At 42.0% G+C, this 27,576-nt stretch overlaps 10 protein-coding genes and 1 non-coding gene across 11 annotated transcripts; 7 read left to right on the top strand and 4 right to left on the bottom strand.

Moving 5' to 3' along the window:
* Positions 1-768: 768 nt before the first annotated feature.
* Positions 769-1,452, top strand: PCL5 (Pcl5p; the record flags this gene model as incomplete). Its single annotated transcript, XM_022611479.1, has 1 exon — positions 769-1,452. One exon carries the CDS (start codon positions 769-771, stop codon positions 1,450-1,452), a length of 684 nt encoding a protein of 227 aa, XP_022462884.1.
* A 303-nt stretch (positions 1,453-1,755) lies between these two features.
* On the bottom strand, positions 1,756-1,858 carry KNAG0Btrna5F. The gene is made up of 2 exons: positions 1,821-1,858; positions 1,756-1,792 (listed from the first exon to the last, which is right to left on the bottom strand). It is a non-coding gene; the product is annotated as a tRNA-Phe (tRNA).
* Positions 1,859-5,025: 3,167 nt separating this feature from the next.
* Positions 5,026-7,284, top strand: KNAG0B01950 (uncharacterized protein; the record flags this gene model as incomplete). Its single annotated transcript, XM_022611478.1, has 1 exon — positions 5,026-7,284. One exon carries the CDS (start codon positions 5,026-5,028, stop codon positions 7,282-7,284), a length of 2,259 nt encoding a protein of 752 aa, XP_022462883.1.
* An 865-nt stretch (positions 7,285-8,149) lies between these two features.
* Positions 8,150-9,058, top strand: KNAG0B01940 (CAP domain-containing protein; the record flags this gene model as incomplete). The annotated part of the gene is made up of 1 exon (XM_022611477.1): positions 8,150-9,058. One exon carries the CDS (start codon positions 8,150-8,152, stop codon positions 9,056-9,058), a length of 909 nt encoding a protein of 302 aa, XP_022462882.1.
* Positions 9,059-9,878: 820 nt separating this feature from the next.
* Positions 9,879-13,562, top strand: SCP160 (Scp160p; the record flags this gene model as incomplete). Its single annotated transcript, XM_022611476.1, has 1 exon — positions 9,879-13,562. The coding sequence occupies one exon, from the start codon at positions 9,879-9,881 to the stop codon at positions 13,560-13,562; it is 3,684 nt and encodes a 1,227-aa protein (XP_022462881.1).
* A 178-nt stretch (positions 13,563-13,740) lies between these two features.
* Positions 13,741-15,258, top strand: ARP4 (Arp4p; the record flags this gene model as incomplete). The annotated part of the gene is made up of 1 exon (XM_022611475.1): positions 13,741-15,258. The coding sequence occupies one exon, from the start codon at positions 13,741-13,743 to the stop codon at positions 15,256-15,258; it is 1,518 nt and encodes a 505-aa protein (XP_022462880.1).
* Positions 15,259-15,356: 98 nt separating this feature from the next.
* TAX4 (Tax4p) lies at positions 15,357-17,333 on the bottom strand (the record flags this gene model as incomplete). The annotated part of the gene is made up of 1 exon (XM_022611474.1): positions 15,357-17,333. The coding sequence occupies one exon, from the start codon at positions 17,331-17,333 to the stop codon at positions 15,357-15,359; it is 1,977 nt and encodes a 658-aa protein (XP_022462879.1).
* A 293-nt stretch (positions 17,334-17,626) lies between these two features.
* CWC23 (U2-type spliceosomal complex subunit CWC23) lies at positions 17,627-18,739 on the bottom strand (the record flags this gene model as incomplete). Its single annotated transcript, XM_022611473.1, has 1 exon — positions 17,627-18,739. One exon carries the CDS (start codon positions 18,737-18,739, stop codon positions 17,627-17,629), a length of 1,113 nt encoding a protein of 370 aa, XP_022462878.1.
* A 651-nt stretch (positions 18,740-19,390) lies between these two features.
* Positions 19,391-22,792, top strand: ALY2 (Aly2p; the record flags this gene model as incomplete). Its single annotated transcript, XM_022611472.1, has 1 exon — positions 19,391-22,792. One exon carries the CDS (start codon positions 19,391-19,393, stop codon positions 22,790-22,792), a length of 3,402 nt encoding a protein of 1,133 aa, XP_022462877.1.
* Positions 22,793-22,920: 128 nt separating this feature from the next.
* EXO70 (GTP-Rho binding exocyst subunit EXO70) lies at positions 22,921-24,774 on the bottom strand (the record flags this gene model as incomplete). The annotated part of the gene is made up of 1 exon (XM_022611470.1): positions 22,921-24,774. The coding sequence occupies one exon, from the start codon at positions 24,772-24,774 to the stop codon at positions 22,921-22,923; it is 1,854 nt and encodes a 617-aa protein (XP_022462876.1).
* Positions 24,775-24,944: 170 nt separating this feature from the next.
* Positions 24,945-27,467, top strand: TRL1 (tRNA ligase; the record flags this gene model as incomplete). Its single annotated transcript, XM_022611469.1, has 1 exon — positions 24,945-27,467. The coding sequence occupies one exon, from the start codon at positions 24,945-24,947 to the stop codon at positions 27,465-27,467; it is 2,523 nt and encodes an 840-aa protein (XP_022462875.1).
* Positions 27,468-27,576: the final 109 nt, after the last annotated feature.

Below are 27,576 nucleotides of genomic sequence, written 5' to 3'. Positions count from 1 at the left end.
TCCCGGCGTACCGACACACTTACTGATCTAATCATGCCGGCCACCCCCTCTCACCGACCCGGCATCGGCCCTTCCTCCAAGTCCTCCTTCTACATACATTATCTTCCCAGATACGGAATAATCGAAATTCCGTACATGAAAACCGAGAAAAGAAATTTCCCGTCCATTTTTTTTGTTCCGTGAAAGTTTGACTCATCGTCGCCACTTCCCAAATTTTTGGGGCGGTGCAACAACTGCAGTGAAGCACGGGTGTTGTGACGCAGAAGGTTTCTACAGCCAATACTGTATTTAAGATTGGAAACTTCGAAGCATCTGAGTTGTCACCGTTTCTCTCCCTTTCCTTTTCGTTTATAGTTTCTTCTACTTATCACGTAGAAGAATCCACCAACCAATCCGAATAGGTGGGTTCGGATCAAATATAGTGATTCTGAATCATTCTGTTTGAATTGCACGACCAAAAAAATAAGGACCTTCCCATACTTGTGTCGTGTGTCCGTCATCAACATCATTAAGTCCTTTCAAATAAGCCTGGACTACCTTACTGAACAATTTTGCATTTAAGTCATAGCATAAAGGCCTACTAGAAATAAACACACAATAACCTATTTGGCAAATATGGTTTCTATTTCCAAGTAAAGCATTTGCTTTTCTTGAAAGTGTTTAGGAAACTGAAGAAGGCTCTACCACATTAATATTCGTACCGTTGTACGCTTTATCTACTGTGCCTTTAGGTTCGGTTGACTGAATCTGTATATCTTTTCCTAGAAAATGCAGGTTACTCCCGATTTCCAGGCGTGTGAGCTGAAATGTAGTGGACCCTATCTACATCAGCAGAAACAACATTGCCGCGATATTTATCAAACCCCACCTCATGAAGGACTGGTTCGTAAAGCATGCGTCATTAAAGCATCCTCCAACTCTTCATCTGCATTAAACCATAACGTTACCGCTTTAGTGTCGAAATTGACACTGCATCCTCAAAACAAAAGAATCAATAACTCCATCAGTTCCATCAGTGGATTTCTAGTTGAAGTGTTAAAGAGATCCAAGAGTAATAGACATACCACATCATTGGCATCTTTCTATTTTACAAGATTGATGCAAGCCGAAAAGTTTGATGCGTTACCAGAATTTGCCCAATGTGCTAAGAGAGTATTCCTTATTTGTCTTATTCTAGCCCACAAGTTCTTAACGGATAATACGTTTAGTGCTGAAACCTGGTCGAAAATCTCAGGCTTACCAAAGAAAACTCTCAGTGACATGGAGAGATGGGTTCTAAAAAAGTTGGACTACAATCTTTTCGTCGAAGCAGAAACTATGACCAAGTGGAATACAGAATTGCTATCTCAGACAACTATTACTCTTTCCCATGGCCTGAAAAGGTATAGGAGGGACGAAGAACAGGAAGACGTCAATTTGATTGCCTCGTCAAAAAAAGTGAAAGTTGTGTAAAAAAACCATTTTTATATAGTTATTTCTAAAGTGTTATACTTTTGTTTAGGTCTAACCTGTAACTTTACTTGTACGTTTACACCAGAGAAATAATGTGTCCCTACCTGGCAGCAGCATTTCTATATCATTTCGATACTTTATCAGATGGAGTGATTCTTATGTGGAGAAAAACTGAAAAATAAAATAGAAATGCAGTCAAGATATGTTATAACACATGAGATTACATGTCTGGCGTTCCGAGAAACTGGGGGTATCACTCCGATACCGCAAAAAGATAAATGACGTATTTCAAAGCCAAAAAAATGCGAATTCTGTGGATCGAACACAGGACCTCCAGATAACTTATGTTGTTGGACCGAAGTTTTAATTCTTCAGTCTGGCGCTCTCCCAACTGAGCTAAATCCGCAACTACAAAATTGTAATATATAAGACCAGAAATAAGACACGTGACTCGGAGATGCGGTCCAATGTCCTGGACGCAGGACATGGAATCATAAAGCATTGTGGACAATAGCGCTGATGATATTTAATGTTTTGAGTAAACTCTAAGGTATTTGTGAGGATAAATTGGGAACTCCCTTTGGGAATGGACTCATGACCCGTTACCCTATCCAATACAGTACCGTGAACTATTATAAACCCGACATGTGAGTATACGAACTCGAGGCATGCGGATGGCCCGTTATCCGGAACGTATATAAGCCACAAGGTATCTGCACCGACATCTTTCAAGACCGTCTCTAAATCCGGGACCCAACGAACGAACCAGTCTTAGACAAGCACGCACAACTGATATAACTACATATTTTATGTATACGGCGTAAATACACAATCTCAGAGTCCTTACACAGTTTATTCAATCACAATCTGCTTTAGCTCTTACTTTATCCTCACATAAACTTTTAGTTTTTACAAGAGACGTTGAAGATAATGAAAAGAAATTCGCCGAAAGACTATGGGCAATAGCAAATGCATTACTGAAAATGTCGAATGCGGTGCCCTTGCCATCCAAATCACTGAAAATATAGATATTAAACTCAATACTTTCACGAAACCATTCTTCATTTATTTTTACTGGATTTAGTAGGGACAATTTGCCACTCCTATGCTAAAGATACAGTTTAAGAGAAAAAGGATAATTCGGGAAAAGAAATACTTACTAGTAGTGTGCTTCTTTATGGTTAATGAAACGCCCATTTATTTGTACTATTACATTAACATGGGTGCTACGTGTATCAATTACTTTACCAGATTCTCGATATAGGATTTCCCGTCCTGGAGCATTAAGCGTTCGTCGTAGTAAATGAGACGCAAGCAGGACGACAGAGGTACTTTGATCCTGTAACGTTTTTTCAAGTAATTTGATGTTAAAAGATGCGTTTGGATCACAAATCACTGTAAAGGGGTTGTAAAGTTCTTACCGTTTACACAAAAAAAGACCCGAAACCCAACGATATTGCTTTCCAACTATGAACCGTCGGAAAACCTGAGGCCCATGGACTACGTCCCGGCGGAGCTAACAACTCTAAATCCGAGTCACAAGTCGTGCGTTTACGTATGCGTTATTATTATTATTATTATTATTATTATTATTATTATTTATTATTCCCTTTGAAGGGTAAAACAGGTCTAGCCACACGGTCTAGCTGCACTGTTTATACATTCACTGCGCATATTGTACCAATTTTCATAGCGAGTGAAATGATTAAGAGGAGAATTATCGAAGGTTGCCTGAAGATTAAGGAACACCCATAACTTTACTGCTTACGAGCACCACCCTATTGCCTATTATCTGGCAGAAAGACACGAGGGTTGCCACCTGCATGCCCGATTTGACAAAAACCCGTCTTTGAAAACTATGGAAAATGGACAAACAGACGAAACCTTCCCTTTTGGGACGGAAAGATCAAACTGTTTGATGACCTCATACATCTTGTTTTTTTTTTTCATTTCCTATTCTGGCGTAGCGACACCTGTAAGGAAATAGGAAATAGATCAAGAAAAAGAGTAGTGTTGAACTACTTCTTAATCTCACCCTACCCACCTCACACAGCTAGAGCCCGAGAACTTAGTACAAAGAGTAGGAATGTGGGCGAAGGGCGTGTTTCTTGCAACTACAATAGCAAAATGCCTCAACTTTCAATTGTTCCTTTTTTTCTTTTTTTTTTGAATTGATCTGGAAAAGATTTAGAACAATAGTCTAGAAAACCTTTAAAAAGTTAGTAATGCGTGAGATTTGATGCGTCTTCGTCTAGTAGGTGGGGGGGTTCTGTGTTTTATTCTCCAGAAGTCCTTTGACATTTTCTTTTACGAGACTTTTCTTTTCTTTTTTTCTTGCTTACGTACATGGATGGAGAGAAAAGTTTATTTACTTTTGACGGTCGTTTACAACATGGTATTGTGAGGGACAAAAGCCACGGCAGACACAACTTATCATCCGATAACGTTCACCCCCAGTTCATTTCGGGCAATAAGGGATCAGAAAAAAAAACTATTAGACTCTTACGGCATCTCAATTTCTGATACGTTATGATGAAAGTACCAAATATCACGCCATTAGCAACCAATTTGGCAAGACCATGGCCATAAACTAAATATCTACTAAACCATTGCGATCCTTCTCAATGATAGGGGTAGCTTCTTCTAAGTAGCTCTGTATAGACGGGGGTGCTATCTCTCCAAGATCATCCTAATCCGGAATTTCGTGTGTAAAATTTCCGGGGGGGGTATAAATTTCTCAATTGCGATGTCATCTGGAGCACATACATCTACACTGTGCCCCTGTAGCGTACTGCCTATGCTGAATCTTGAACAAGACCTGAACTGCTAAACCTTACCCGCCGCTTCTTTTATTTTTTTGTTTTCCACCCGACACACCCAAGCCCAACAAACGCTTGCTGAGCGGGGTTTTCAATTGTCTCCCGTCTAAGAAATAAGCCCACTTGCCGCTCTGGGCTGGGTGTACAAATATATCGGACCAGCCATTGTTCCCGCTTTTTCTTTCTTTTTTACTTGCTCAAAGATTTAGCGCACAGAAACTCTCGAAGGGCAAAATAGGACAGTTTTTTTTTCTTTTTTCCCGCTTTTTTTACCCGTTTTGGGACTGCGCTTGTTTGTTTGCTCCCCCTTTTGATATTACCTGCGCCCGATCGGGAACCGCCGCATCTCTTTACTGGGCAGTATCTGCAAGCTGACAATACCGCGGGCTACAAGCCGCTTTCGGAACCCGCTTCCGTTCCCCTTTTCCCGTTTCCCGGTTTCCGCTGGTTTCCGCTGGTTTCCGCTGGTTTTGGGTCGAGTCGGCTGAGTCTCGAAAGAAAAATAAGGTCACAGTCCCGCCGGGAGGCACTGCTGGATATGATGTGTTTGTCCAACAAGTCCAGTTGTCCCGAAAAGTTCAGCAATACTTTCCTTCTCTCCCGCGTGCCTCCGTACGTATATATACCAAGATCTTAGTACATTCCTGCAATCTGTTTCATATCTTCATCGCCTTTGTTTGGAAATGCTACATAACGAATTTCACTTTTTGCCCATTGCTTTTTCGAAAAAAAACCCCCATATAAACGCGAAAAGATGAAATTGAGTAACTCCGTTGCTCTTACATTCGCTTCGTTTTTGGCTGCCACTGCCAAGGCAGACACGTCTCCATATGCGTTGTCTCCAGCAGACCAACAGGCCGTAGTCAACGAACACAACAAGCTTAGAGCTCGCCACGTTGACACTCCACCACTTTCGTGGAGTCCAGCTGCCGCTACATACGCCGAAAATTATGCCGCTAAATTCGACTGTGTGATGGCTGATATGGACCACTCGAATGGTGAAGACTACGGTGAGAACTTGGCTTTTGGCTATTCTCTTACTGGTGCCGTGGATGCCTGGTACAACGAAATCAGTTTGTACGATTTCTCCAAGCCAGGGTTCTCAAAGAGTTGGGGTCATTTCACCCAGGTTGTTTGGAAAGATACCACCTCCGTTGGTTGTGCGTTGAGAGTTTGTCCCAGCGGTAAGTACGTTGTTTGTGAATACGACCCTCCTGGTAATTGGTCTGGTGAATTCGGAGACAATGTTATGCCTCTGATTGCTGCTACGACTACATCTTCCACGACTTCGAGCACGACAACGACTACTCCCTCATCTACGGAAAAGCCTGCAACGAGTACTCCAGCCGAGAAGACTACCTCTACCACTGAAAAGCCTGCCACGAGTACTCCAGCTGAGAAGGCTAGCTCTACCACTGAAAAGCCTGCCACGAGTACTCCAGCTGAGAAGGCTAGCTCTACCACTGAAAAGCCTGCCACGAGTACTCCAGCTGAGAAGGCTAGCTCTACCACTGAAAAGACTACTGCAAGTGCTACCACTGAGAAGACTTCTACAACTGGTGCAACTGAAAAGACTTCACCAACCACCGAGAAGACCGCGACAAGTACTCCAGCCGAGAAGACTTCCGCGACTACTGCACCAACAAGTGTTACCAGGTCTCATGGTTACCATAACGGAACCAGTGAGTTGCCAGCCACCACCGGTAAGGGTACTACTACCAAGACAACTGACGTCACCAGTTCCGGTGAACAGGGTCTCGATGCCGTTTACAGAACCAGAACAACCCACATTCACAGTGTCATTTCCGATGCCACCACCACGTACACCACCGACTACGACACGACAATTGTTTTCTGTATCTCCAACTGTCCATCCAGCACTGCTACTGCTACCACTACCACTGGCGTCACTGGTCCATCCGGTTTAGTCACATCTTCTGCTACTGATAGCGAAGACGCTCATTCTGGCTTGGTTTCCACTACCACCACGGCGGTCACTGGTCCATCCGGTTTGGTCACATCTGTTGCTACTGCTGACGTCACTAGTTCCGGTGACCAGGGTCTCGACGCCGTTTACAGAACCAGAACAACCCACATTCACAGTGTTATTTCCGATGCCACCACCACGTACACCACCGACTACGACACGACAATTGTTTTCTGTATCTCTAACTGTCCATCCAGCACTGCCACTGCCACCACTACCACTGGCGTCACTGGTCCATCCGGTTTGCTCACATCTTCTGCTACTGGTAGCGACGACGCCATCTACAAGACCAAGACTACCACCTTCCCACACGTTGTCGTTAACGGCACCAAAACTGTTACAAACCAAGTGGCAACTACGATCACTGAATGTATTGAACGTTGTCACTACGATGATTCCACTCTAACGACCTTTGTTACCGTTGTTTCCAACTCGATAACTGTCACCACTGTCACCAGCTGTCCAGTGCCTAAGCCTACTGCGAACCCATCGAAGGGCTTTGGCGTCCCAACCTACAGAGTCCGCACCGAACACGCGACGAAGACTGCTCTGTTCACATCTTTCACTACGACTTGTCCAGAGAGCGAGAAGACCACCGCGCCTGGTAAGCAGACGACTGTCACCGGTAAGCAAGCCACCACGACTACTGAAACGACGTGCCCAACTTGTACCAAGACCGGCAAAGCCACTGATAAGGCCACTTCCAAGACTCAAGAAGTTTCTGTAGAGGCAAAGAAAGAAGGTGCTACTACTGTCACCACCACAACTGCTGCTCCAGGTACCACTGGTGGTGTCCAAACTACAACTTTCACCACCACTACTGCGAAGGCTCCAGCCGCCACCAGCGAGAAGTCTTCTGAGAAGATTGCTGCCACTACCAACGTCCCAGTTGTCAACCAAGTGTCTGCTTCGAAGACTGAAGCTGCTGCTCGTGCCTCTATCTCTACCCACTACACTGGTGCAGCCAGCTTCATGAGACCTTTAAACGGTTTCATTGTTGGTTTGATCTCCTTGTTCTTCCTATGATTAATTTTATGATGTTCCTGTTACACAGGTCCACCATAAATTTTTCTGTAGCTATTTTTGATGTTGATAAACGGTTGTTTTATATTCTACTTTTCATGAAAACATGATCAAAATTATAAAAATGTAACTAGTAAAGCGTTCTACGAGGTAATGCCCGCTTAGTTTTGCAATAGTGTATACGATTAATTATGTAACTTTGCGGACAAAGACCTTTCTTTTCATTTCTTTTTTTCATTTTTTCTGTTCAAAAAACAGTTGAGCAGCTTGTGTAAGCTTATTATGTCTTTTAATTTTTTCTGTGTCTTCCTGTCTCAGTGCTGGTACGCACAACGTCTTTTGCGACAGCAGAGTTGGACCCCGTTTGCGGGTGCTTGTTATATCATTTCCTAAAAGGGTAATGAGATGGTGGACTGATCTCAACTGGAGAGAGAAAAGAAAAAAACAACGCCGAAAATGTAAAAAAGAAACGAGAAAGACCAGTTCCAGCCCAGCAGATTACCGAAAAGGGTCCGCACGACGAAAAATATCCCTCCGCTTTTGGAATACTGAAGGAACGAACACTCCGAGAGGGCGCCCCTCACTATTGAGTATTTCCTCTTTACGGTAACATAAACGATGCGCTGCAACAGAGAGATATACAAGCAACACAACTGCTGGAAAAAGGACGGCGTTGCTCTCTATGACGACCGCAACAGGGATATATATAAGAAGGGTTTTGTCTTTCGGAGTGGGAGATCTTTCCCGCTGTTATCTTGAAGTTTCTCGTTATGAGGAAAGAACAGCAACATCATTAAACTAGTCCATTCCTTTTGTCGAGTTTATATTATCTCGTTCACACTAACTGCATTTCGCTCTTTTATTTACTATGCAATTTTCTAAATCTTCAATCTTGGCAACTTTGACTGCCACAACTGTCTTAGCAGCCCCAGCTGTCGTCACCGTCACAGAACATGCCCATGCTGGTGCAACCGTCACTGGTGTCGTTTATGCTACTGACGGTGAAACCAAGACCGCTTACAACGCTCCCTTGACCACTGCAATTGACTCGTCTTTGGTCGAAAGTGGTAACCAAGGCTCTCCAGCTCCAGTTGCAGCTTCTTCTGTTGTTGATGCCCCAGTTTTGTCTGATGATGACAGGTCCAAATTCCAGGCCTTCGTATCTGCTATACAAAACATGATGCACAAGCAGGATGGTGATGCTACTACTACCCAAGCCGAAGCAACTGTTGCCACTCAAGCAACAACTGCTCCTGCTACAACTGAAGCAACAAACCCAACCACTACCTTGGCGCCAACCACCACTGCAGAGGCACCAAAGGCCACTGCTACCTCTCAGAACTCGGATTTGTCCGATTTTGCGTCTTCCATCTTAGCCGAACACAACAATAAGAGGGCTCTGCACAAGGACACGGGTTCCTTGTCTTGGTCTTCAGAATTGGCCAGCTACGCTCAAAACTACGCTGACGGTTACGACTGTTCCGGGAACCTGCAACACTCAGGTGGTCCATACGGTGAAAACTTGGCGCTAGGTTACAACAGTGGTTCCGCTGCCGTTGACGCTTGGTACGGTGAGATCTCCGGTTACGACTGGAGCAACCCTGGCTTCTCCGGGAACACTGGCCATTTCACCCAAGTCGTGTGGAAGTCTACGAACGAGGTTGGCTGTGGTGTCAAGCAATGTGGTAACTCCTGGGGAAACTACGTCATTTGCTCTTACAAGAGTGCCGGTAACATGGGCGGTGAATACGATAGCAACGTGATGCCACTGTTGTAAGTTGCATCATAAAACCACTAATATCTCTGCTCTCTTTTCCAATGAGCGCGACGCCTGAGATATCGTCTCACAGAGCACTTAAGATTTTAACTACAAGTTTTGCTCTCTGTTTGCTTCGACATCTCGATTCTTTCCAAATCCTGCTTTTCAGTTCGTCTTCTATTTCTTCTCGGATCATCCTTGAATCCTCCTTATTAGACTGATAGTAATATATTAAGTTTATATAAGTGTTTTATTAAATACCCTCTTTCCGTTATTTCCCATTTTCATTAGTTGCAGGTTGTCTCTAGCTCTGTTCAGCACATCCGCAGGGCTTTCAGTGCATACTTGCTGATCTCGTTAAGCGACACGTATATTATTTGAACATCACATCCTACGAATGGAAAATTTGCCTACACATTTTTCGTCGAAGAAGTTTTCAGAAAATAAAAAAAAATTACTCGCGATTCTGTTTGCCTGTCAACTTACCATCGTCCTCTAAATTTAGGGCCTCTTTCAGTCGATTGTCTGCAAACGTCCAGGAAAGTCATTTACTGTCCATTCTACAAAAGAGAACACTGGGCTTATTTTCTGCTGGAATTATACTAAAGCTCGGCTCTTATTTCTTTTTTATTTTTCTTCTTCCTTCTGACTCTCCGAGAAATATTGAACATTCTCTTCAAGAATTGGAAACACTACCAAGTTAAATTCCATCGTTATTCGCTTTGTTCTAATATCAGAACCTTCCTACAATTGAAGAGATTTCTTTCTGTCCGTTTGGTTACCTTTTTTTTTTGTCCTCCTCCGTCCTCTGTATCCGTCTCCAATTTGCCTCTGAATCATGTCATTAAATGAAGACTTGGGTATCCACACCCCTCTTCTGGATTCCGCTACTTCCCTCAACGACTTGATAGCTGGTGTTGAGAAGAAACCTGTTGCCAACAAGGAGAACAAAACTCCTACACCTTCTCCAACCCCATCTCGTTCCAACAAGCCATTGCCCTCTTTGAAAGACTTGCCCTCTTTGGTCTCTAAGGACACATTCGCCAATACTAAGGTGGAATGGGGTCCCAATATGAAACCAGCCCCGTTTGTTTCTGCCAAGCATGGCTCTGGGTCGTCGAAAGGCTCAAATGGTTCCAATGCTACTCGTATGAAATCCAGAAATATTCAGGAAACGTTTACTCTAGACCTACAATCTCAACTTGCGATCTCCAAACCTGAATTGTCCAAAATAATGCTCTCCGTTAAGCAAAACTTCAATGTTTCGGTTGAATCAACATTATCCAAAAACTCTCGTACGTTTTTGATTTCTGGTGTTGCCGAAAACGTTCGCAGCGCCAAGAGGGAATTAGTCAAAAAGTTAACCAAACCGATTACCGCCACGTTCGTTGTTCCAACAAAGTGTAAAGCTGCTATCATTGGTGCTGCTGGTAAGACTATCCGTGAAATCTCCAGCAAATTTGACGTTAGAATTGATGTCTCCAGGGAAGAAAACCAAGACTTTTACGACGAAGATTTGGATGACACCACATCTGATGTAACCCTGTTTGGTGACTTTGAATCTGTTAACTTGGCAAAACAGAGAATCCTAGACATTGTCAAGGAAGAAACAAAACATGCGGTCATGACAGTGAAGGTCGACAATGAGTCGCTGCTTCCATTTGTAGACCCTGAAAACTTCCCTGACCTTGCTGCTGACGTGCAGTGCCGTTACCATGCTACGTCTGGGGATATTGTACTATCTGGTCTACGTGAGGAGGTGCAAGACGCTAAGACCAAGGTCCAAAAATATCTTGAGAAGCTGGCACTAGATTTGACTGAACAAAAGGTCAAAATTCCAACTAAATTCCAGTTTCTGATTGATGCTGCAGAATTGAAGGAAAAGTTCAATGTCACTGTCACCTTCCCTACTGAAAATGATGATGAATTCGTTACGTTCGCTGGTGAAGAAGATAAGGTGAAGGACGCAATTGCATATGCTAGATCATCCTCGAAGCAATTTTCTGTTGATACTCTAGATATTGCGAAATCCCACTCAAAGAATCTTGATCACGCCAAGAACTTGATTTTATACTTTACCAAGTATCCTGTTTTGCAAAGCTTACAGAAAAGCCACCCTAACATCAAGCTTTGCTTGCCAACCCCAGCTGAGTTGAGTAAATCAGAGAAAGAGGTCAACATAAAGATTAGCGCTAGAACTGAAGAATCCGGCGATCTGAAGACTGTCCGTAAGGAATTGATCGGTTTGGTAAATGCTATTACCCCAGCCGACACTTTGACCATCACAGATTTAGATTACGAGCTATTTCATAAATCTATTTTCCATACCCTTTCGACTACTGAACCTGACGTTCCATTTGTTCAGTTGGGGGACTATTTCCTCAACAGAGATGAAGTCGTTCTATATGCTCCTTCGTCTACCGATGACTTCAAGCCATCTCCAGAGGAAATTAAGGAAAATTTGGAAAAAGTTTCCAGTAACCTGGACCCTCTACGTGCTAAATTGCAAAGTATGGACACCAAGGTTTTTGATTTCGCAGCTGAGAACCAAGATTCATTGTTTTCCGATGGGAAGGTAACATATATTCTACTTTCCAAGGCTATTGCTAGTGGGAATGATCACATGCAAATCAAGTTACATACTCCAACTGCCGACCAAATGACAATTAGAGGAGATGCAAATGCTGTTAAGCATGGGTCGAAGATTATTGGAGAAATTATTGAAAACCCATCAAATGAATCTAAGGCAACTATCGAAGTTCCTTCAAATGTCATCTCTAGATTGATTGGTAACAAGGGCTCTCACGTGCAACAACTTCGTGAAAGATTTGATTGTCAAATTGATATCCCAAGTTCGAATGATAACGACGAGAAAACCCCTGTTGAAATCACATTGACTGGTCAGCAGTTCAATATATCGTGCGCAAAGAAAGAGATTGCGGCAGACGCCAAGAAATTAGCCGACACAATCACCAAAGAATTGCTTGTTCCAATCAAGCTGCACCGTAGCATGATTGGTCCAAACAATGTGTACCGTAACAAGTTGCAAGAAAAATATGGTGTCTCTATATACTTCCCAAGAGATAGCGAAGTTGTTACGATTAGAGGTCCATCTCGCGGTGTCAAGCAAGCTTACGAAGAGCTATCCTCTTTGTTGGACTTTGAAAGAGAAAATGGACATAAGGTCCAGGTTCCTGTTCCCGCTGAACATGTTCCAAGAATTATCGGTAAAAACGGTGATAACATCAATGATCTTAGAGCCGAATTTGGCGTCGAGCTGGATTTTTTGCGTAAAGCAGGTGACGAAAAAGCCAATGATACCGGTGCCATCGACTTGGAAATAACTGGTACTAGGACCGCAATCAAGGAAGCTGCCGCAAGAGTGGAGCAGATTATTGCCGAGGTCAGTGACTTTACCACTGCAACCCTGGATGTTGATCACGAATACCTAAGAGCCATTATCGGTACTCGTGGTGTCACGTTAAGGGACATTATTTCGAAATCTGGTGGTGACGAAATCAGAGGCAAATCTGTTGATATTCCAAATGCAAACTCTGAGAGCAACACCATCACTGTCCAAGGTCCAAAAGACTTTGTTGACAAGGTTATCAGCGCCATTAAAAAGATTGTCGAGGTAGCCGAGAAGAGTGAAACTAAAGAGTTAGACATTCCAAAGGACAGACATGGTGCTCTAGTCGGTCCAAGTGGTTCGATCAGGAGAAACTTGGAAAGTGAGTTCAATGTTATTATTAGAATTCCAAATAGAGACGAGGAAGGTCCTGTCACTATAACTGGTTTACCTGAAGACATTGCAAAGGCGGAGAAGGAAGTTTTCGAAAAGATTTTGAAGGATGACTTCGATGTCGAAATTGAAGTTCCAGCTTCTGTTCATGAATTTGTCTCCGAACGTGGTGCTATTATCCAGAGGTTAAGACTAGATGAATTCGTTAACGTTAAACATGGCAACACCTCTAGAAGGGCTCAACAAATCAACCGTCGCCAAACTGCTATCCCAACTGAAAGGGTGCTACCTGCCAACGACGAGGAGAAGAGCAAAAATATTAAGGTTGTTGTTGAAGAAGTCGGTGCCGCTCAGGACGAATCATTGGAAGGTATCATTTCTTGGAGATTAACCTACGAGCCGATTGATCTAACTGGAATTTTGGACGATGATGGAACTAATGATGAATCTGGTAAAGAGAAGAAAAACAACGCTGAATCCGAGTCTAAGAACTCTGCAAAGAAAGCCGCAGCGCTAGAAAAGGCCAGCGCGATCATTACTGACAGGATTTCAAAGGCTGCTGAAGCCACCTACGCGGGGTATATCTGGACGTCCGATCCAAAGAAGTTCAACAAAGTTGTTGGTCCAGGTGGTTCCAACCTGACGAGGATTAGAACGGCCACTGGTGTCATCATTAACGTCCCAAGGAAAAATGACAAGGTCAACGATGTCGTTTACATTAGAGGTTCTAAAGAAGGGGTCGAAGCTGCTATAGAAAGAGTGACAAAATCTCTAAAATAATTTTGTCAGGTATTCAAACCTTATTGTATATTACCATAAAAACTGTATACTGAACATTAGCAAATATCTATCCATTTTCTTTCGAAAATTCAAATAAAAAATAAAAGAGACATACATACGCATGTTGTTCCATGGTTAATGAACTAAAAGGCGGGGAGGACACACACGTTAGTCAAGCATGTCCAATTCAACGCTGCAAGTGTACGGTGGTGACGAGATTTCTGCAGTTGTGATAGACCCGGGGTCCTACAGCACCAACATTGGCTATTCTGGTACCGATTGTCCCCATTCCATTTTACCATCGCGATATGGTTCCTTTAAAAAGACGAACAAAGATTCAGGAGATGAGGACACAAAAAGCGATGAATCCGCAACGAAGCGAGCTCATATTTTCTCTGAACAGTCACTTGGCTTACCCAGGAAAGACTATGAGATCAAAACAATTGTTGAAAATGGTGCTGTTACCGATTGGGATGCTGCACAAGAGCAATGGGAATGGGCACTAAAGAATGAATTATTCCTTGAATCCACTAAGGGTATTCCGGCTTTACTCACGGAGCCTGTTTGGAATACCAAAAAGAACAGAAAGAAGTCGCTTGAAACTCTTCTCGAGAGTATGAATTTCGAAGCTTGTTACCTAGCGCCCACATCTACTTGTGTTTCGTTTGCGACCGGAAGGGCAAATTGTCTGGTGGTTGACATTGGTCACGATACGTGCTCTGTAAGCCCTGTTGTTGATGGTATGACGCTGTCTAAGAGCACAAGAAGAAGTTTTTTTGCTGGCAAGTACATAAACCATCTGATAGAAAACTTTTTGAAACCTAGAGAAATTATCCCTCTGTTTGCTGTGGAACAAAGAAGACCAGAATTCAAACGGAAAAAGTTCGAATATCAAGTCGATTTATCATTGTACACATATGCTAACGCACGTGGATTCTTTGAGGAATGTAAAGAAACTTTGCTGCAAATCACGACCACATCATCCCTGGAAAAGATAAAGCCTGAATTAGAATCTATGAGCAAGAGATCCATCGAAGCACCTTGGACTGAAAATATTGTAATGGATAACGTCACTCGTTATGGTTTTGGAGAACAGCTGTTTGAGGTGAATAAGAGCGACATTCCAGAAACTTGGAATATTGACAAAGATGGTATCGTTGAAACGTTCCACAATGACTACGTACCTTTGAAAAGAAATAAATTCAGTGCTGCCAACAAACCGGACACTGCAAAAGAAAACACACCTGCGCCGTCAGTCGAACCGACTGGTGTTGCATCCGAAACGGCAAATGACGTTAATGAAAATGGTAAGAGAAATCTGGAAGAGTCTAACAACGGCCCTGAATTGGAGCCAAAAGACAATAATGAAATAATGGGGCTTGCAGACTTGGTTCATTCATCTATCATGGCCAGTGATGTTGATTTAAGAGCCTCTTTGGCACACAATGTACAGTTAACAGGCGGAACTTCTCTGATTCCAGGTTTAAGCGACAGACTGATGCTTGAATTGAATGCTAGACTTCCTGCCCTAAAATTCAGGATACTCACGACAGGACATAAGAAGGAAAGAGAATATCAATCATGGCTCGGTGGTAGTGTTTTAACGAGCTTGGGTACTTTCCATCAATTATGGGTTGGCAGACAAGAATATGAGGAAGTGGGCGCTGATAGACTATTAAACGATAGATTCAGGTAATTAGCAGGCACAGCGGAGCCAAGCATTGTATATTAATATGTAAGTACTTTTGAATGAACTCTATTTCATTAAATATCTCGTCCCTGCTAATGAGAGCGCTACAAATGAACATGTTTGATACCACTTTTTAAATGTTTTATTTCTTTTCTCATGAGCATTCTCCTTCTCCTCCTTCTTTTTTGATACGATTCATCTTCTGCTTTAGATTGAATCATATTCATCGTGTATCTATCAACACTGTCCCATACGATATCAGGGACAACTTCTGGTAACTTCCTCCCATATAAACATTGATCAACAAGCCACATACCGACAATAAAAGACTTTCTATCAAGTGTTCCATCCTTTCTCGTGTCGATAAGTTTATAAATTTGCATCAAAATATCCTTTGGCAGATTTGATCTATCCCAGAGATCTTTAACGACCAAGTTTAGAATCAATCCATCCTGTGGTAAATTCAGGACGTACTCTGCATTTTCTGTAGAAATCCCAGTTTCATCATCCTTCGAAGAACTGGGCCACCAAGGCAACAAATTCAAGTATGAAAATCGATTACTGACCCAAACCCCCTCATATCTCTTTCTATCTTGTTCGTCTATAAATTTGACATCACGGTGCTTCTTCCAAGGTTTGTCTTCGTTAAATCCCTTTTTGGTGTTGTACCTCATCGTTTCCTTAAATCGTACGGTATTAGTCGGACTTGGCATCGTTTTATTTCTACTGGACCCAAAGAGCCTGCCAAGTCTTCTTACTCTTCCTTTTTTACTAGGTACAATAAAGCTACGATCTCTCTCAGATAGCTCTGGATCAGAATATGACGGGCTGGGCACTGGTGCTGATGTATAATTTTTTGAATTGGTTTGGTCATTTACCTTCCTGTTCATGGCATATACACGGGTCTCCATTGGTTCATTAGCAGTTATAATGTCTGCATCTTCATAGACACTGTTATCGACGTGTCCCTCATCATCATTCTCATCGTACTCACCTTCGTAGCTCAGGTTGCCATCATCATCGTAATACTGATATAACTCATCATAATCAGCTGTATCTGAGTCCTGTTCTGTGTCCTCTCCATTCCAGTTTTTACTACTGGTTGAGGTACACGAGGAATCTGAATCTGCACTATCGGCACATTCGTTCGGCCATAACTCTATTTGACTCCTCTCTCTATCTATGCTACTTTTTCTGTTCACTCCTTCCTCCTCATTTTCTTTGAGAATTGTGGAAGGGGGTGGTATCCTTGTATGCTTTTTGTTAACATTCGGGTGTTGATGTTCAGGAGAGACAGAGCCACCCCCAAAGGTGGCAAGCTTTTGGTCTCCCTTTACCTGAACAAAAGAATGCGAAGGTGAGGGACTGCTTGAAAAGCTCGCTTTGTTTGATATGCTATGATTACTATTGTTTCTTTCTGTTTTTCTTTCTTCAGTTGCAGAAACTGATGGTACCCTCTTTAACTGAGCTGGGGGTGGAACAATCAGTTTCTTTTCATATTGGTTTGAACCATGTGATGTATTTTTGATATGTGATTGTGCTAAAGATGCTGCAATTTGTGCAGCTGTGATACTGCTTTTATTAGGGGGGATTTTGCCACAGTCTGATACGTCATTGTTCGATGGACGTGGTTTTATCTTGTCTTCGCTATGCTCGACGGAAATTTTCAATTTCTCATCTAGGGTATCCAAGGGCACAGAAGACGGTGTAAATATATTATCGTTTTTCACTTGTGGGGAATTGATTCTACTACTGTTATAGCTAGCACTTCCCGTTGTCCGTAGGCTAAGAGGTAAGGGATTTGGTTGGCAATTTTTCGATCTCTGTCTAGGTATAGGTTTTGGTGGTGTTCGTTTCGAAAATCCAGGTTGCGGTGTTTGCTGTTGTTGAGTAGCTTGAATGGACGGCTTCCCCGCTTTTTTAAGTGAGGAATCATCAGGGTTGCTGCTGTTTAAATTGGGTTCGCCATTGTGTCTTTGAAATATCACTTGAGCTGCTCTCAGAGAATCCTGCATCCCTTGCTCATCGAGTTGGACATTTACGTTCCCTGTATGAGACCGTTTCTTACTCTTCGAAAACATTCTATTTCTGTGTCAAAGGGTCGGATCCTCTTTCAAAGCGTACAAGAGGTGGTGTGTAGTGGAAGTGCCCTGGGCAAAAAAATATGAATCTGAATTAACAGTTACAAACAAAGTATATCTTAACAACAGTGTAATCAAGTGTTATGACGAAAGTGTCTTTTTTTGGGACCAATCCCTGTCTCTAAAGGCCAATACATCTTTGTAGTAAAGAAAGCAAATCAGTTTTACTAGTGTTCCCAATAGAAATTAAAAGAAAAAGCCGAAGAGTCTCGAAGGTCACGTGGGGGAGTATTTCAGTCGATGACTACCGTAGCGGTACCGTGGTCTGCATGCGGTGTCTGTTTCAGGCGCTGTGTCAGCTCGGGTGACAGTTGCGAACGATGCTTCGTGAACGATGAGTTTGCTAAACTGTCTGTCGGTATCATTGGTGAGACGTTTAGGATTGCAGGTGGTGTAGATTGAGATGCACCGACGCGCCCCCAATTGGCATAAACGTCCCCAGCTATCTTAGGCGTCGCGTATACAACATACGCAACGAGAGTATCGCTTTCGGTATTGTTTCGTTCAGAGTAGTACAGATCTGTTATAGTGTGTGCAGAAGAAAATAACCGTTGTTCCAAAAAGGCTACCAAGTTCCTCTGTATCTGGAAATAGTTTCTCTGTTGGCCCCCGACAGGAAGCTCAAGCTCTATTCTCAGCGTTCCAGAATTGTAGTGCTCCTTTCGCGATGAAGATGCCATTTTGGGTTCACTGCTAAGGGACTTCCAGTCCCCGTAGGGCACATTGAAGTGTTTCAGTTTCCTTAAATGCTGTCCGTACATTTGTACCTCATATAAATACGCTGGTTGCAAAGCAGAGGTGCCCTGATACTCGTTTACCTCCCTTTCGTGTAATTTTTCAATCTTACTGCGTCTTTCGTTATTGTCGGCCAAACTTGCTCTCAGCCATTGATCATACTGTGTCCTCAGAGACGAATCACACAATATCTGGAAGGCAGATCTTAAACTGTGAAACCGCGATGCTACAAAAGAGGCATCCTCGGCCCCGCTTACATTTTTGTCTGGATGATACTGTAGCACCAGTTTCTTGTAACACCGTTTTACTTCCTCTACCGTTATTTCATCCAGTTTCGCCGAATCCAGCCCGAGCACATCGTACAAATCCACACCCTCGCTAATAGTTCGTTTAACCAAGCCTTGTGACATATGAGTCGCACTGTATCTTTGCAGATGACATTGCACCAAATAACTATTGGGATGCGAATAAAACCGGTCTCCAGTCTCAGATGCGTTGCCATGCCAATCCAGGAAACCTTGTATCAAAGTGCATTTCTTTTTTTTTGTCTTATTTCCGTCCATTTTCGGAAAAACCATCATACGTCGCCGACAGCTTCTGTTTAGAGACATTAACCCCGAGGGTCCATAAAGTAAACTGAAAAAGGCAACTTTCAGCGAGCACAGGGTTCATCCCCACCTAGAAAAACCCCGGCACGTGACCGAAAACTGTCCCGTTTGTAGTGCTGAAGTTCTTTCCTTCATATTTCCCTTTTCGGATATCTCAGTTTTTCTGTCTTTCTTTTTTCATTTTTCATTTTTCCGTATTACATTATGGGACAGATTTCGAGATGGAAAGCTCGAGACAAGACCACTCGGGATACACGACCTGTGAGTTACTTTGACAGTGAAAGTCCGAAAGTAAGAGTCCTCAACAAGTACAGAGACTGGAACTGCGCGCGCGTGTGTTTATGTGTGCTAGAGCCTGCTGTATATTTGGATACAACTCGAGCACAGTTTGTGAATCTAAGTGTTCCTCGACGTGCAAAACCAGAAATAAAATATAGGATAATATAAGCTATACGGGAAAAATTGGATATAGGAGTTCAAACCGAACAAGAAAAAAAAAAGATAAAATACAAAACCCTGTCAAACTTCCTGCTCATTAGTTCCCAGGTCGACCATAACCCAGTGCCATTTTTCTAACTCTCTGTTTTATTTGGATTTTGAAGTGACCGGATAGCCGTGGTATTTACAGATAAAAAGTTCTTGCCAAGGTGACAAATGGAGGACCTACATAATGTTTTATCGCCGGTCTTCCCTCCGGAAAAGGATATAGACGTATCGATGGATGTCATTCCCTTGAACCATAGTTCATCGATACAACTGTTCATAAAATTGGTGGAACCAGTCGTGTTTTTGCAAGGGTTTGATCAGCGCCATGACGTCGATAACAATTTCCCCTCGATGCTGAGAGGGTCTCTTATAGTGCGTGTTTTGAAACCAACCAAATTGAAGAGCATCTCGCTAACTTTTAAAGGTTACCTGAGGACAGAGTGGCCGGAGGGGATCCCGCCAAAGAGAACCGAGTTTATGGAAGTGAATGACATTGTCAACCACACCTGGCCATTTTATCATGATGAACACAAAGTGGTCAAACCGAACGGATCGGGCTCTGCCGCAGAGAATATGATAGAATACTTAACAACGAACAGCGGAAGTTCGCTATTTAGACCTTTACCGAGTGAAAGTGATCAGAGTAGTAGGAGAAATTCCGCGTACCTAAATGGGTTCAACTTATCGCCGGTACCCACAAGTACGAATTTACAATCCCGAGGAGACAAGGATAAAGATAATAGGAAATCTAGAAATAGGACTTTCTCAGACACATCCACGGATTCTATCCCAGCACACGCAAGGAGTATGTCACCGTTGAATCTTTTTAAAAGAGTGACGTCTTCTGGAGAGATACCACAAGCGGGAACGTCAAGTGGGGCCGCCGCAAATTTGCATACACCGTCTACTCCAGGTTCTAAGGGCAAAAAGGGGAACAAACCAATGACCACTATTTCCATCTTCTCCGATCTGTTCGGGTTATCGACAAACTCGAACACCAGCTCCGTTCCAGCAAATACAGGTAGTAATGATATTAGCTCGATTACTTCTAAATCTGGTAGTAAACATACGAAAAGCACTATAGGCAGCGACGCTAACTCAATCTCGAATGTTCCTGCGGTCACTGTTGCGAACAGTGGCAGTCGATCCAAAAATTTGAATCCAGCTTCCTACTCGATGGTTGCCAATGAAAATGAATCGTTTATCTTTGAACCAGGGGATTATATTTATACTTTTGAGCAGCTCATACCTCAAAACTACCCAGAGACCATCAAAGCCGATTATGGGTTTGTCGAATATTTTCTCTTAGCCTCAATAGAGAGATATGGCACATTCAAGAGTAATTTAAACGCCAGACAGCCAGTCACCATAGTAAGAACACCATCTGATAACTCTGTCGAGGAAACGGAACCTATCGTAATTTCGAGGGACTGGGAAAACCAGCTCTACTATGATATTTTAATTGCTTCAAAAGACATTATCCTTGACGCATTTTTGCCAATCCATTTTTCGTTTTCACCGTTAGACAAAGTTGTCCTACATCGAATAAGAATATACATTACCGAGACTATGGAATACTACTGTAAAAAGAAGAAAGTTCATAGGATGGAACCTACAAAGAAATTCTTATTGGCAGAGCATAATGGCCCAAGATTGCCTAATACACCCAAAGAGGACGGTAATAAAACTTTGAAAGCGAAATATATGGGTAATCTTTTGGAAGAAGACGGATATTTGAGTAACACAGAATTTGAGTATCAAGTGTTTATCCCTAACCGGTTTGGTAGCTTGCAGAGATTACATCCAGATACAGGTTTCGAGAACATCAAATCCAGCCATTGGATTAAACTATGTTTGAGGCTTTCCAAAGAAGTGGATAACAAAAGAAAACATTATGAAATTTCAGTAGATTCCCCTATTCACGTACTGAATAAGCTATGTTCGCATGCCAACACACTGTTACCAAGCTACGACGCTCACTTAATAGTAAACAATGAGCAATATGGGCTAGTAACCAACGAGATAGCGCCGAATGACGGGAATGTTACTGCGTCTTCGGTAAATGCGACGAGGCAAAACGTTTATCACGACTCTAATATGTTTTTCCCAAAGGAAATCATTATGTCTCCTATCGTTTCACCAGAGGTGAAACCGCTAGATATAAACTTGAATGCGCCACCTACCTCACCTTTACCACGTAATGTGAAGAAAAACCTGAATGTGCCTCAGACTGGTAAATTGCATTCCAATTCCTTTCTTGGTCACGGTAATGATAAGAATGGAGCCGGCAAGAAAGAACCTCATGTGTTCAAAACGGATAAGCTAAAAGCAAATCTCTATCAACCAGAATCTCTACAAAGAGAACTAGCCTCACCACAGGCTGTGCCCCTCTCTCCCCTTTCGTCACCGTTGCTAAAACCAATATCTATGCTTTTATCTGATAGTCTATCCGCGAGAAGTTCAGATAATCTTTTAGCACCACCACCTGATTTTGAAGTGGCTACCATGTCATCAAATGAATCACAGAGAAAACCGATGAATCCACCTTCTTACAGTGATGTGATGAAAGCTGATGGTATTGAAAGCAAGAGCGTGAAGAGTGAGCGACCTGCAAGCATTGCGAGTGGACAACCGTTTCCAACGTTCACATTAGACAAACCGCAAGATACGTTGAATATAAAAGATAACAAAGCTCTCAGGTCAACAGGCGACTTAGAATTGGGACATGATTCTTTAATGAGCACAGATGGAGGTGACGATGATGGAACAGACATTGCATCCGCATTTAGCTTCCAAACTCAATCATTTCATCCCTCAAATCTACCGTCAGGTGTTTTGAAGGAGAAGTCCCCAAAGCATAATGGTTTATCGCCAGATTCCCCGATATTCAGCAGAAGAAGTAGTGTTCAAGGTGTCCTACCATCCACTGTACGGAATGATAACATTTTTTACAATACTCTAAACCAAGTTTTAAGTAACTCCACTACGCACGCTAGTACCGATGAGGCACATTTATCAGAGGATAAAAGCGTACAGCAATCACCGCGAGTATCCCTTACGCAGAATGACCATATATCGAAGATCGAGTCTAATACCTCTTTCACAGACCGTTTATCAGCGAGATCGTCTCTTGATGCCAGTGCTATAGTTATTCCATCGAATAATAGCAATAGATTACCGCTACTTCACCATCAAAGCACCAATAATCTGTTTGATCGGAGTATTGATGAGTTCGTATTCCAGTCAAAGGAATCGCTGAATGATTATTATGGACAACCACCATTGGAATCCTCAGTGGATATTACAGCGCTCTATGATAAAAATTCGTCAGCCTGGCATCCTCTCCAAAATCAAGATAAATATTCATTACTTTCCCACCCAGACGCGCCTAAAACAAGCAGAAGTGATACCAAATCATCAAGTTCTCCGAGCGAGTCTACGGGAGGCGCAGACGACGGTTCATCATTCAAAGTCTCGAAATTCACTCAAGACAACGAACCAAAGCATGTTTCTGATGAGGTCGCAGAAGTGAATCATTTGAACAGAACCATCGATGAAGCTTTGGGGTGATGGTGCTAATCAAGCCCACTTTTGAAAATTTCGTTTCCAAGACATTATCAATATTTGATATATACAAATATATTCATTAACTTTAGAAAAAGTGTTCATACTTACCAGCTACTGCCACTGTAGAATATCTATTTGACCAACTGGTTAATAGTGGAAGTCAGTTCACCAGGTGTAAATTTGATATGTTTCCTTGGATTTTTGAAAAAGTCCTTGTATCTACTGTAGAATCTCTCATACATTGGAATCACCAGAGACAGAATTTCAGACTTTAAGATTTGCTTTAAAGAATCATTGTTGAGTCTGTATTGTTTGGCTTTCGATACCAGTTCCTCGAAGCCTGCATTAAATTTCCTGAATTTTTCCTTGATAAGCTCCTTGTCCTTTGTTTTTTTCCCTGTGCTATCAATATGAACAGAATCCATCAGGATGGCAGTTAGAGACCTCCAATCCTCGACCATGTATCCTATGTACCTCTTTTTTAGTTTTTCAAGTCTGGTGTGACCCTCCCGCGCAATGATCGCATTCAAGTTTGATTTCTGGACAATTTCCTCCACCAAGGTTATGTTCATCAACGCAAAAAAGCCAATTCTTTGTTTATGATTCTTGCCTGAGCCACCCTCTACTTGTGATAATAACATCTGAGCTCTCTTTTCTAAACTGACCAACAGAAGATCAACACAATCACTAAAAAAGCATGATAGTAGAGCATCGTTGCTTGCGTTCTGTAAAGAACCTTGATTGAAGGTACTCTCTTTATCCGTCAACGGTTCCACCATCCAATCTTCCCGGGAAATCCCATTCATTGCATTTAAACAACCAGTTTGATATTCGCTGAACTTTCTTAATCTGGACATGGTATCAACAGTTGGTTCAGAAACACCACTATCACTCGGCACAGATGATAGCAAATTGACTCGTTGCACTATTCTCTGAACCGTATCTTTGTATAAGGATTTTGTCACAGAATGCACTTTATCTACGCAGCTTCGCAATAAGGGATGATGCTCCAATTCCTTATTGAACCTTAGAGCTTTGATAACCTTTTCGACCGATTCAACCAATTCGAAACTGTATATACCAATGTTTTGCAAGTTATCCTGTACCGCAGTTATGTTCGTTAGAAATAGCTTGGAATATACCTTTAGCAATGGAGTGATAATCGATATGAGTACATTTGGTTGTAATGCTGTATACTGCGAATAAAGATCATTAACAAGAGATCTTTCGTTGGCAATGAAACCCAATAAAGCTTCTGTATAATTTAACATCCCATTGCTCCCTTTTTCATAAGGTGCGCCCTTGGCACCTGTAATTTTCTTAACAAAAGGCTCCAAGAACCCCATGCACTTGATAATTTTCTCACTTCTTTGGTGCACAAAAACAGTTTCAATCAGAGAGCCCTCACTGTTGTTATAAAAATAGTCCAGGATCCATGTCAATTCATTTAGCTGCTGATCATTGTAGTATGGGAAAGGAATTCTTTTTTCCATATTGATCATAGGGTCAAAATCAGGAAGTGAGTTGATGACAGCTGTGAAATAAAGTTTCAGCTGGTTTTCGCTCTGCCTGATCAAGTCGGTCAAATGCGTCAGAATACCATAAAACTCAGCATTGGGCTCTTTCCCGGACTTGATATCTTCCACCATATCATCCAGTTTGTGCATTATTTGTGTGTATTGCTTCAGACCAATCTTCCCAATCCCTCTCCGCAAAATAATTTCATATTTGGAAGCCTCGTTAGCTAGATCTTTCACAGATGCAACAGAGTTCAAGGTACTTTCAATATTTCTCTGTAAGGTAATTAACATATTGTTTCTGGATAAGATGGGTGTGAAAAGCTGGGTTGATTGGCTTGACGTTGACGATATCTTCCTCAAGGATTTATTTATTTCAAGAGCCAATTTGTTAGACTTCTCCAACCCCTGAGAAAGAACGTAAATATCTGCCTCATCGACATCAATATCAGGAGCTAGGGATGTCATTGGAGTTAGGGGGATTGTGTTTACTTGCTTTATCCTTATTTGTTCGGTCGGAAGAAAGTTGTAAGTCTCTTTTTTGTATAATTTTCAAACTTACTTGAACTTAACAAAAATATGAGATGAGCTCTAGAGACAACGGAAGAGTTTGGCCAGCGCGTGCTATAGCGTCACAAATGTCAGAAGTTGAGGAACTGATAGTAAAACTACAGCAAAATGCACAGTTATCCTCCCGCGGAAGAGCAATAGAAAGGGATTGCTTTATAACGGATAAGAGTGGAAAGGAGAGAAAGATCCAGAGCTGGAAGTTTAATGAGTGGGATTACGGTAAGAACAACATCACTCTACCGTGTAACGCTCGAGGACTTTTTATTTCTGCCGATGGTATAGGACAACCAAGGATTATGGCAAGAGGATACGATAAGTTTTTCAATATTGACGAGGTCGCCAAAACTCATTGGGACTGGATCAAAGATAATACACAGGGACCCTATGAGGTTTCTGTGAAGGCTAACGGCTGCATTATATTTATATCAGGACTGGAAGATGGTACTTTGGCTGTCTGCTCCAAACATTCAATTGGTCACCGTGACGACGTCGACAGAAATCATGCTGAAGCGGGTGAGAAATCTTTACTAGATCAGCTAGCGAAGATTGGGATGGATCCAACAACTCTGGCATTGGATTTGTTTTCTCAAAACATCACGGCAGTTGCAGAATATTGTGATGACTCCTTTGAAGAGCATATCTTAGAATACGTGGGAGAACGGAGTGGCCTGTATCTGCACGGTGTTAACATGAACACGAGCGCATTTCACACATGGCCACTCTCAAAAGTGAACGAGCTGGCGAACAGATATAATTTCAAGAAAGTGGAATGTTTGACGTTTGATTCAATTGAAGAATTACAGAACTTATTCAACGAGTGTTCAAAGACAGGCGTGTACCATGGAGTGGAGATCGAAGGGTTTGTTATCCGATCACATTTACAGCAAGACGATAAAGCTTCGTTCTTCTTCAAGTATAAACTTGAAGAGCCTTATCTGATGTATAGACAGTGGAGAGAAGTTACCAAGGACTACATCAATACGAAATCACGAGTCTTCAAATTCAAGAAGCATAAATTTATCACAAACAAGTACCTCGATTTTGTGATTCCATTATTAGATAATGATGCAACACTGTGTGAAAACTATCTCAAGGGGTTTGGAATAATCAAGCTGCGCAATTTGTTTTTGAAATCTTACGGTATGACAGGTTTTGAAATATTGAACAGTGAAAAAATCAACGAGCTAGAAAATAAAAATGCGATCGACTATGAAAAAGTGGATGAAAACACCAAGTTTTTAATATTCCCAATCTCTGTAATAGGATGTGGAAAGACTACAACTGCGATTACTTTGAAGAACCTTTACCCAGAATCGTGGGCCCATGTTCAAAATGACGATGTTCATGGTAAAGATAAATCACAGCTAATGAAGAGATCGTTAGGGCAATTAAGCAAAGCTGGAGTAAAGTGTGTTTTTGTTGATAGAAATAACCATCAATTTAAGGAACGCCAACAACTTTTCCAATGGTTGAATGATCTGAAGGAGGACTTCTTGCCATATAATCAAAATATCAAGGTGATTGGTGTTTCATTTGCGCCATACGATAAAATGGATAAGATCAAGACTGTAACTGTAAAAAGAGTTTTGGAAAGGGGTGATAACCATCAAACTATCAAGCTACAGAAATATGGTGAGCAAAAAATCGTTGGTATCATGAGTGGGTTTTGGAGGAGATACCAACCTGTTGTCAAGGATAAATCACCCGATAACTTGTTTGATTTACTTATAGAGTTGCCATACAATGAAGTAAATTCGTCTTTGATTAATACCAAGATCATCCTTGAAAATTTACATAGGGAATACCCCATCCTAGTGCCTGAGATCCCTGATGAAAATGCTATTAAGAGTAGTTTTGATCTTAGCTTGGAGCACAAGATCCCTATAAAACCAGGATCATCGACCCCAAATACAAAGGAGAAGAAGAATAAACCGGCAAAAAAAGATCCCTTACTCAAACCAAAAAAACTCAAGCCAGTATACTTTTCTGCCAATGTTTCTGTCGACTTGGTTAAATCTGCTATTGATACTTTAATAATGCAAAATTTAGGGAAGATTGCTGAAGAGGGAAATCAATACCTGACTTCCCTGTTTGCGGAAGACAAATTTCAGAAGGCATTCCATGTTACGCTGAGCCACCGAGCTCAAAGTAGTTCTAATAGTGGTGACGAGAGGGGAAAAAGGAACTGGGAACGGTACACAAAGCACTACGAGCCCATAATCAAGATGTCTGAAAGTACTAACAATTCACAGGAAAATACCGCATTGCCCATAAGAACTGGGGACATTGTTAGTATGAGGTTATCAAAGTTGATTTGGGATGACAAGATTGTCACTATTATTGTCGACTTATTGGAAAATACAGACAATTCGATAGCTGTGAGATCCGCTGAAAGAGAGGTAATAAATGGACTCAATTGTACAAACCTGATTCCTCATATAACTATTGGGATATTGCAGGATGGTGTGAAGGCGTATTATTCCAACGAACTGTGTAACAAGATTGCCAGTGGTGGAAATACTTCTGGCTGTTTCGAATTGAATTTCGTTGATTCAAAGGTCTTTGATGCCGAGGTGTATATAAACTTATAGATGTAGACGCGTGTATCGTAAAAGAGAGGAAAGAAAAACAAAACTCTATACTATCATTATTACTTCTTTTTCGTTTCTTTATATGAAATTAAATACTACATGATGCGTG

The sequence above is a fragment of the Huiozyma naganishii genome, chromosome 2 (assembly GCF_000348985.1).
Source record: "Huiozyma naganishii CBS 8797 chromosome 2, complete genome".
Lineage (NCBI taxonomy): Eukaryota > Fungi > Ascomycota > Saccharomycetes > Saccharomycetales > Saccharomycetaceae > Huiozyma > Huiozyma naganishii.
This window is presented reverse-complemented; position numbering and strand designations above follow the sequence as displayed.